Here is an 11477-nt window from a genome sequence, read left to right on the forward strand (position 1 = left end):
GAGCCCGGAGCAGGAGGAGCCAGATGGGAATCTAGAGGCCAGCCAGGATAGCGGCCCACGGTGGAGTCAACGGCGGGAGGCGCCATGGTGGAGATATGGCTGACCCCACTAGGGGGCCGACTGACGGAGACTGAGCTGATGGAAGAGGAGCCCATGATGTAGCAGAGCAGATGGAGAGCCAGGGTGACACTGAGGATCCGGAGGGCCAAGGTGGAGCTGAAGGCTCAAGTGACCGAGGCGGAGGCGGGGCTCTGGAAGACCGCTGCGGAGCCGGAGCGACTGAGGATGGAGGCAGAGCCAGAGGGAAGAAAGAGCCTGACAGAGCCAGAGGGACGGAGTGACGAGGCGAAGCCAGAGGAGTGGAGTCCCGAGGCGGCGGATGGTCGACGACTGACCAAGGCGGAGTCGGAGGGATGAGGGAGCCCGGTGGAGCTGGTGGGATGACGGGCCATGGTGGAGACAAGGGAGCTTTGAACCTAAGCGGAGCCGATGGGTCAAAGGACCGAGGTGGAGTCCAGGGCTCGGAGGCTGGAGGCAGAGGCAGGGAATCCTCACGCCAAGGCGGAGCTGGAGACTGGAGGTCCCTAGGTGAATCAGAGCGCCCCGATGGCGCTGACTGAGGGTGAGCTGAGGGACTGACAGGCACCAGCGGAGATGGGGCTGAGGAACTGACTAGTTCTTTAAGAGGAGGCAGGAGAGGGAGGCTGGGAGGGGACACTGGAGGACAGGAGCTGGACGGAACCAGCGGAGACGTAGGAGAACTGGCTAATGCCTCCCCAAACCAGTCTATTAAATCCACTTTGAAACAGTCCATTAGTTCCTCATAATGTGGTCCAGTGACCAGTTGCAGCTCACCCTCAGCGGCGGGAGTGTGGGCGGGGCTTCCCTGCAAGCCCTCAATCTCCACCAAAACTCCCTTGGGGACGGGCGATGTAGCCGGCTCACGCACCTGGTCAGACAATTCAAGAGGCTCAGGCTCCGGGGCGACGATCGGTTCAGTCGCGGTGGGCTCAGGCTCTCCGTCTGCGGTGGGCTCAGGCATCTGCTCCGTGCAGCGGGATGACGGCTGGCTGGTCTCTGGTTCGTGAGTGGGGCTGGAGATGTCCTCCTCGGCGGGGCAGACGGAGAGACACAGTCCATTTCTCTCCAGCACCCACTCCACGAAAGCAGCGAAATCCTCCTTGGGACCGTTCGTGGGTAGGCGTGCCTTGCACCGCTCGCTCAGGCTGGTGTGATAGAATATGCAGAGTGAGCAATCCGGGAAGTGTGTAAGGCACGCCAGATCTACAAAGTCCCTGGTATGGTCCTCCAGCGAACAGTCCTGTTGCTCCAGGCAAAGGAGTTGAATGGCTGGGATTGCCATTCCGGAAGAGAGGAGAAACAAAACAAAAAGAAAGAAAAACGCCGCTATTATTACTCACTTTTACGGTCTGCTATTCTGTTATGTAATGGCTACGGAGGTAGAACGAGGAGACGAGGAGACACAGGCGTAAACTCGAAATACAGTCTTTTAATCTTCGCTTCGGGGGAAATACAGGGCAGACAGACACTCACGTAGCACATCGGGGAATCAACTCGATAGCAGACAAAGGAATAATGGAGAACACAGGTTTTAAATACTGAGAACATAATCAGGGAGAAATAGAAATAGGTGTGGAGCTAATTAATCAAAAACCATGGAAACAAACAAGGCAGGAGAAAGGAGTCACAGAAAACTAAACCAAAACAGATCATAACCATAACAGGCATATTGTAACGCTGGGTTGTGTTAAGCAATCGAACCGTTGGCATTTAGAGAGCACTGAGGGCGGGCATCAGGTGAGCAAGCTAGTGAAACTTTGCATGCGCAAAAGAGAAGGTCTGCACACATCCAAAAACTTATTTTAAATGCAAAATTGATTTTTGTGCGCTCTAAATACTTTTATCTTTGCGAAACAAACATTTTCTCCACAAAACTCAAATCGCGCACGTGCGAAATGCACTTTTGTGCACTCAAAATATGATCTTTCGCACGCAGAATTGTGGCAGAGATCTAAGCCTATAGACAACCCCCTCCTGACACAGGAGAACTTCCCACACGGACACAAACACAGTTAGAAGTCTTAACAAAACAAGAGACAAAAGCTCACATGGAAGGAAAAACACGGGGTGTTAAGAAGGTCCTACTGTCATATAGTCGGCAATCCTTTCTCCAGTCCCTTGCATGATGCAGTTCTGTTAGGAAGTGTGTGTGTGTGTGTGAAAGAGTCTGACTCAGAGGGCTGCTGGGACACTCTGGGTGCTGCACAGCCACTTGTCATTCAAAATCTACACCAAAGCATCGCCTATAGGAGCTGCAAAGGAAGGCAGTGGTAGATAGATCTGGGTCATCATGTTCCTCACACCAGACCACTTGTGCAAACCAGAAAGTGACTTTTTGTTTTCCACCATGGATCTGAGGAAATATACATATTTAACCAAATTATTTGTTGTTTATAACTAATAAAAACACATAAGAGTACTCATTTACAGAGAGAAAATAACTAATGGGTGCGTGAACGTCATGTTCTGTACTTGCACCCGTGATGCAAACACTGTACAGATAAGAACACACTTCCTTCCTATTGCTGGACTTGTCTTTACCTCCCTATTAGCATTTGCTTTCTCTGAATGGGATTAATTAGGATCAATATGGCTAGGCAGTATGTGTCCAACAGAAATAAATACACCTTTGGCACTTGAGATCTTTCTTCCTCTTTTTCTCTGAACAATTACAATGTAAATGTGACTATTAAAAAAGCATTAGTAACCCATTCTTTACCTAAATAGCTGCTTTATGACAATGCCTACATGAAAATGATTGTGTTTGGACACAACTATGCTTTTGGATTGCAGTTCAAAGATACGTAGCACAACAGATATAGATACCTAGAATGCCAGTAAAACAAAACAAAATAAAACAAAATAGAGCAAAGCAAAGCAAAACAAGAAAAAAAAGCAAAAACCAGACAAAGTGAAACAGATAAGAGGGAGAGGGCAGGGGAAGAAAAAGAAACTTATACAACAACCGTTATCAAAACTATTTAAGCTATATTTATAGATATATATTTAAGAATTGAGCTTTCATGTTCATGGAAGAGAAGTCTAATAATATTATAGAGAAGAAAAGTCTAATAATACCTACATTTTGCAATTTTCTATATTTACTAACAGTACAATGATGCCAGCATAATCAATGACCTGTCGATTAATCTCATCATCGGCATCATAATAACACAACTCACACTCACCAGCCTCACACATGCAACACTGAAGAGCTTTGGTGAGAGGTTATGTATGAAGAATTACAGTAGTGTTGTGGACTGGTGCAATTCATGTCTTTAGCTTGACAGACTCTGTGCTTCTGCGATATTAGCATCTGTGATAGAGATATGGCTACATTCAGTAGGGTGGGATGGAAGGTGAGTGTCAGTATGTGGCACAAATATTAACCACAGTATGGTTTAGAAACTGTGCAGCAATAAAATAAAGTTTAATATACTGTGTTGAACAATTTACAAAAATTTTGGTCTGTTTGCAGTAACCAGCATGTTCAGTTGCATCACAAAGGTCAAGTGTGGAAAATCTGAGTTTTCGGAGAAGACGTCAATGGTTTTTACTAGTGGGAAATTAATATTTCATGTAATTACATTATGATGTGAATTATAGCATTACAGCATTATAGTCTATAATGCAGCTAAGTTTCAATAGTGTGTCTGAGTTCATACATAGTATATTTGATCTGTGTGAATCTGCCCGGGTTAATATTTGCAATATCCACCAGAGGACATTTGTTCTTCCTTTAAACACAAACACTGGTAGTCACATACATACAAGTTACATCACATCTGCATGTATGATTTAGACACAGAATAACACATAGACAGCACAACACGACACAACAGTACACAGAACACGAAACGACAGTACAAAAACATTGCACAAAAAATTATCACTAAGAGACTACTTAAAGGAGGGCAGGAATATGTGATGGATGTAATGACTGCGGTGAGAAGAGAGGGAATAGTTTACATTCAGAAATTAGCACCTGCGTATACAGTACAAGGATGGACAGAAATATAAACTTATGACATTTAACATGGTGCACAATAAACAATTCATTCCAATGTGCACATAGAGAAGTTCCCAGTAAGGGTATTGTACATGTCACTGTTGATTGCAAAACAGTAGGTGGAATTACATTAATAATAAATAATAAAATATTTCATAAAAAAAAGAAAAAAGTAGTTTATGCAGCTAGAAACAACAGAAAGAAATATAAGTGTACAGATGTTGACATTTCACCTAAGACAGTAGGGGACAGAGTGAAACAACAAACGTTGAAATAATATTCACAGAAGATTCAGATCATGTATGATAATAGTGTCATACATGCAGGTCACCGCCACTGATGGTGGATAAGACATGCTCATTCATACACAACACATCCAGTTTGATTTGAAAGATAATAAAAACATTGTTTCTTAAATATATACTTCAACCATTCACTAACCTTGGATAAAAACCTTGCACTGAGAATAAACTGGTCTCGATTCACCAGAAAATGGAACATAATTGACCAAAAATCTTATAAACTATATTTTAGTTTCTTTACTTGAACCAGTCAGGTTCAGGCTTCAGTCATACTGAAGTTAAATGCAGTGGATATGCAGATCTCTGCATTTATGTGCATTACTTGATGGATAATTTAACATCACTTGAATAATTAATTATTTTTAATACAATTAATAATAAATACTGCTGAGACAATGATTGAATCCAGCAGTCTGGTCCACCAAAAACTAAATAATGCAGAACTTCACTATATGATTAAGAAGAGGTATTAAAAATATTTTTTTTATGAGTCTATATGAGAGATTGTGTGTAGTAAAAATGAAAACCCCCTCATGACAGGCCCCTCCCCCTCGCTCTCTGTGACCTAAACAGAATGAAAGCATTGACCCCTTTGGAAGCATTATCAGCCAGGCCAGCAACCTCTCAGCCATATCTCGGCACTCAATTTTTACTGAATTTTTGCTGCAACGTTTCTGGGAACTGCTGAATGACTAGAAAATAGCATGAAAGAGCAATTGCAATCAGCAGTGCCAATTTGGTTGTTAGGAATCATTTTGGACTGCCATTCTGTGGACAATATTAACTCATTTATAATATAGTTTGAGTCCCTGATCTTATATATATACACACATACAGTATCTCACAGAAGTGAGTACACCCCTCACATTTTTGTAAGTATTTTATTATATCTTTTCATGTGACAACACTGAAGAAATGACACTTTGCTACAATGTAAAGTAGTGAGTGTACAGCTTTGTATAACAGTGTAAATTTGCTGTCCCCTCAAAATAACTCAACACACAGCCATTAATGTCTAAACCACTGGCCACAAAAGTGAGTACACCCCTAAGTGAAAATGTCCAAATTGGGCCCAAAGTGTCAATATTTTGTGCGCCCACCATTATTTTCCAGCACTGCCTTAACCCTCTTGGGCATGGAGTTCATCAGAGTTTCACAGGTTGCCACTGGAGTCCTCTTCCACTCCTCCATGAAGACATCACGGAGCTGGTGGATGTTAGAGACCTTGCGCTCCTCCACCTTCTGTTTGAGGATGCCCCACAGATGCTCAATAGGGTTTAGGTCTGGAGACATGCTTGGCCAATCTATCACCATCAGTGGTCGTCTTGGAGGTGTGCTTGGGGTTGTTATCATGTTGGAATACTGCCCAGCGGCCCAGTCTCCGAAGGGAGGGGCTCATGCTCTGCTTCAGTATGTCACAGTACATGTTGGCATTCATGGTTCCCTCAATGAACTGTAGCTCCCCAGTGCCGGCAGCACTCATGCAGCTCCAGACCATGACACTCCCACCACCGAGAGAGAGAGAGAGAGAGAGAGAGAGAGAGAGAGAGAATGCAGTTAAGGTCCAATGGCAACTTTAAAAATGATTTGAAAAGGACATAAGGCACTGTTTATACACACAGTGATACATGATATGGTGAAATTGATAATGAATTGCTCTAACTCATCAAGAGCCCAAAAGAGAGAACCCTCGGGTTCTCCGGTTACAGCAAAGATTCAGAAGTGAGGTTAAATGGGAGTACAGGGGAAAATCAATCAGTCTGCAGAGGGAGAGAAATGGGAGGGAGAGAAAGAGAGAGAGAGAACGAGAGAGAAAGAGGGGTGTGACTGCAGCCCTGCAGTGCAGTACTATTTCTACACTTTAAGACAATGGCTAGAGAAGAAGATGACCACAATGCCCTCAGTCAGTGTGCTGTGGCCAGCATCCAGATTGCAGCTCTTACACATTTAGCCTCACCACTAGAGTCTGTCAATGGCAGGGCCCAAGGGTATGTGTCAAAGCTCTCAGCGTACTCAAAATATAAAATACAAAAACAGCAGCACATCAAAAGAGCACTTTAGACTGAATAAATGATTGATAAAAGGGGGCAAAAGAAGAAACAAAAACAACAGGGGCACAACAGCAATAAAATAACCATAATAATCAACTAAGTGCATCTTGGGAGTAAGTGAACATTAAGGTTGTAACCTCAACCAATTTGCCAGGTTTTAGAAGACCAAATGTCATTTTATAGCCTGAACCGTCTTTAACCCCTTCATTTTATATTTCATCATGTTTCGCTTAGTCCCAGAATGCTCTCTTCCACTGTTTCCTTGGCAACGGTGGGCAGGAAGGAGTGAGAGGGCAGAAGGTAGAAACAGAAAGAGGCAGAAGTTCGAGTGGGGAGAAGAAAGAAGAATACATGCTGTGGTGATTGAGGAGGAGAGCGAGGGAGTGGAATATAAAGGCACAGTTCACCCATAAATTGAAGTTCTGTCATTATTTACTCACACTCCTATGACTTTTTTCTTTAAATCACCATAATATTTTAGCAAAATGTCCAAGCTGCTCTTGACTACAGCTGATTTTCAGTTCCTGACTTAAAGCTATCCTATAACTGTGTCCCAAATTACACACTATGCACTTATACACTATGCACATATGCACTAAGTACTCAACCATGTAGTGTATGAATTATATAAGGTTATTTTGTCATTCATAATCGGAGTCTGATAGCCCCTCCCCCTTCGCTACGTATTTAAAGCTGTGACAGTTGAGTGCATGAAGTGTTCAACATGCCACACTTCATTTTTTCCGACTATTTAAGTGCATTTAAAGTGCACTTTTTCTTTTTGGAATTTTCAGTGTGAACACTACCCACACTGTTTATACTACAAAACGTTATAGAATAATGCATAAGTACGCGATTTGGGACGCACCTAATGCCTCAATTGTCAAATACACCACACGACTTTGTCGCAGATCTTACAGTCTGGACAAGTCAACACTAGTTGTCAATAATTAGAATCAGTCTGCAGATTTTGGTGACAGATTTCACAGAAAATAATGTAGTGTATGATGGGCACAATTTTTTTAGCTTCACACTATTATTCTGTCCAGTCGGAGGATATTAAACATGTTTGATATTTAGAGCCAATTTTAGAACACATATTGTTTACCCATATTGTACCGACAGACAATCTTCTCAGTCATTAAAAGACCAGACAAACAACAATGTTCAATCAGTGATAACAAGCACCGACCAACGGCAACAGCCGCCGAGAGGGTTAACTCACTGATCCGACAAAACCAAACAAAAATGTAGTGTAGTGTATTCCAGCCTTTAGTCATTTGGATCACTTTTATATATATTTTTTTATAATTTTGCCTTTTTGTCCTTATTTTAATCTTGACAACCTATTCACAAATTGTATGGAAGACAGCAGCTTAGACATTCTGATAAACATCTTCTTTTGTGTGCTACCGTATAAATTCAGTCATACGTGTTTGGATTGAAATAACAGTGAGTAATGAATTGTCATTTTGGGGTGAACTATTTTAAAACATCAATACCAGCAGACCACACTGAAAAGCAATAGCACAAATATAAACAAACAAAACCCTCAGACATGTGTTCATACGACACACAAACATATACACAGATACAGGTCAATATTATGGAATATATACAGAAAAAATGAGAAACGTCCAAAAGAAAAACTTTTGTCCTTTCCTGACCCGTGCTCTTTTGCATTCATCAACATAATTGTGTAAAAGTATAATTGAAGAGGCACTGTGACCACAGTAAAACACGCTCTGTGGGCACAAAGGAAGCCAGTGAGAGTGAGAAAGAAGAAAGCAAAAATAGTTCCACATTTACCCCTGATTTGGGTCTTACTGCATGAAAACTTTGCAGTGTTGATTTGTAACAATTGTATCATAGCCCTTAAAGTGTCCGGTTACCATGGCAACAGCCCAGGTATGTCATTACAGCTCTACAAGAACTTACTTGTGTCTGTGGTTATCAGTATGTGTTTGCTGAGCTTTTTAGTTTTTCATGTGCCTCTTTCAAATCTATAAGACACGTTTGTTTCTGCTCACCTGATGTTTAGTGTATTTGTGAGGCAGAATTGTGGTCCTGAACAGTAGACTACAGGACTGTAGCACACATCCTAACAGCGTCCGAGCTCAGTGTTTCAGCACAGCCCCATCGAGCATTTGTTATCTACTCGTGGTTAGAATACTGGAGTTTCTGGTCCATATAATGACGGTGTTTTCATCTGCTGGCTGTGATGAAACACTGGTCAGTGGACCCCCAAGTGGAGGGCAGTTCCAGGAGAGAGAAGAAACCAGCTATATTCGAAAAATAAACAGAAAAGGCAAATAAAACACAGCCCTTCTCAGTGACCGTTCACCAAAACCCCTAAAGCATTAAAGGCATTCCTCTTTAGACCTCTTTCTGGTAGTAAATATAGTGTTGGATGGCAATTATATAGCCCTGCAAAGGCAAAACACAATATCTATACACCAACAATGGAACTGGGGAAGACGGCTTCACCGATTTGATACTCTGAGTTTAAACATGAACACTACCCACACTGTTTATACTACAAAACGTTATAGAATAATGCATAAGTACGCGATTTGGGACGCACCTAATGCCTCAATTGTCAAATACACCACACGACTTTGTCGCAGATCTTACAGTCTGGACAAGTCAACACTAGTTGTCAATAATTAGAATCAGTCTGCAGATTTTGGTGACAGATTTCACAGAAAATAATGTAGTGTATGATGGGCACAATTTTTTTAGCTTCACACTATTATTCTGTCCAGTCGGAGGATATTAAACATGTTTGATATTTAGAGCCAATTTTAGAACACATATTGTTTACCCATATTGTACCGACAGACAATCTTCTCAGTCATTAAAAGACCAGACAAACAACAATGTTCAATCAGTGATAACAAGCACCGACCAACGGCAACAGCCGCCGAGAGGGTTAACTCACTGATCCGACAAAACCAAACAAAAATGTAGTGTAGTGTATTCCAGCCTTTAGTCATTTGGATCACTTTTATATATATTTTTTTATAATTTTGCCTTTTTGTCCTTATTTTAATCTTGACAACCTATTCACAAATTGTATGGAAGACAGCAGCTTAGACATTCTGATAAACATCTTCTTTTGTGTGCTACCGTATAAATTCAGTCATACGTGTTTGGATTGAAATAACAGTGAGTAATGAATTGTCATTTTGGGGTGAACTATTTTAAAACATCAATACCAGCAGACCACACTGAAAAGCAATAGCACAAATATAAACAAACAAAACCCTCAGACATGTGTTCATACGACACACAAACATATACACAGATACAGGTCAATATTATGGAATATATACAGAAAAAATGAGAAACGTCCAAAAGAAAAACTTTTGTCCTTTCCTGACCCGTGCTCTTTTGCATTCATCAACATAATTGTGTAAAAGTATAATTGAAGAGGCACTGTGACCACAGTAAAACACGCTCTGTGGGCACAAAGGAAGCCAGTGAGAGTGAGAAAGAAGAAAGCAAAAATAGTTCCACATTTACCCCTGATTTGGGTCTTACTGCATGAAAACTTTGCAGTGTTGATTTGTAACAATTGTATCATAGCCCTTAAAGTGTCCGGTTACCATGGCAACAGCCCAGGTATGTCATTACAGCTCTACAAGAACTTACTTGTGTCTGTGGTTATCAGTATGTGTTTGCTGAGCTTTTTAGTTTTTCATGTGCCTCTTTCAAATCTATAAGACACGTTTGTTTCTGCTCACCTGATGTTTAGTGTATTTGTGAGGCAGAATTGTGGTCCTGAACAGTAGACTACAGGACTGTAGCACACATCCTAACAGCGTCCGAGCTCAGTGTTTCAGCACAGCCCCATCGAGCATTTGTTATCTACTCGTGGTTAGAATACTGGAGTTGACTGTTTCTGGTCCATATAATGACGGGGTTTTCATCTGCTGGCTGTGATGAAACACTGGTCAGTGGACCCCCAAGTGGAGGGCAGTTCCAGGAGAGAGAAGAAACCAGCTATATTCGAAAAATAAACAGAAAAGGCAAATAAAACACAGCCCTTCTCAGTGACCGTTCACCAAAACCCCTAAAGCATTAAAGGCATTCCTCTTTAGACCTCTTTCTGGTAGTAAATATAGTGTTGGATGGCAATTATATAGCCCTGCAAAGGCAAAACACAATATCTATACACCAACAATGGAACTGGGGAAGACGGCTTCACCGATTTGATACTCTGAGTTTAAACATAGTTGAGCCAAAACTGTTTGTTACAGGAGAACTCAAAGTCTAAGAGATGCGGGATTTTGGTCATGATGTAATGTGTAGTTGCTGTGTTTTGCCTTTGAACGGCAGTACAGTGAGCACTGAAACTCTTTACAAAGACCCGAGGGGCACTCTACTGAGGTGAAAGGTCACCGTTAGGGAGGAGGAGGAGGAGGAGGAGGAAGAAGTCACAGCAAGACTGAATGGATTACAGTACACACACACCACAACACACGAACAGGGGAAGACAGTGTAACAGTGTAGCAACAAGAGCTGACATACAAACGCATGACACGACACAACCTGAGGAAGGAGATAACACAACAACAGCTCGTCAGACAAGCGCACCTCAAAAACACACATCAGAAAATACAACATCCCCAAACACACACGCACAAATAAAAATTAACACTTTTTCATTTCTTCAAATGTGTGGGTGTGTGGAAATAATACAACATCCCCCAAACACACAGACACAAATTAAGCAGGAATCACTCAAATAACCTTCTGTCACACAAGAATTAGGATATTCAACACATTTTTATTTCATCATGTGTGTGGGTGTGTGAACGTGAGTGTGTGTTGAACTACTGTATACTGGCCTGAGGGTTAAAAGTGCAGCGTTAACTTGTGTACAATCCTTAATGTCTGGTGCTCAGTTCAGTCAAGAGAAAAGAGTGTGAAAGATGTATAAATAGGAGGGGGGGGGGGGGGGGAAATTGGGGCAAAAAGAATGAAAAAAGTTTACTTTTGGGGGAAAAGAGAGAAAAAGAGGGAGAAAGA

At 41.9% G+C, this 11477-nt stretch overlaps 1 protein-coding gene across 1 annotated transcript in view; it reads right to left on the minus strand.

Annotated features, from left to right (window-relative positions):
- Positions 1-224: 224 nt before the first annotated feature.
- Positions 225-11477, minus strand: part of LOC107583085 (uncharacterized) — a 19251-nt gene continuing 7998 nt past the window's right edge. Inside the window, exons 4-5 of the mRNA XM_016269180.1 lie at positions 477-1350; positions 225-315 (exon numbers count right to left, since the gene is read on the minus strand). Of these exons, the coding sequence (XP_016124666.1) occupies positions 225-315; positions 477-1350 (965 nt within the window). The remainder of the gene's footprint in view (positions 316-476; positions 1351-11477) is intronic.

Source organism: Sinocyclocheilus grahami, unplaced genomic scaffold (genome assembly GCF_001515645.1).
Source record: "Sinocyclocheilus grahami isolate Dianchi unplaced genomic scaffold, SAMN03320097.WGS_v1.1 scaffold49.1, whole genome shotgun sequence".
NCBI lineage: Eukaryota > Metazoa > Chordata > Actinopteri > Cypriniformes > Cyprinidae > Sinocyclocheilus > Sinocyclocheilus grahami.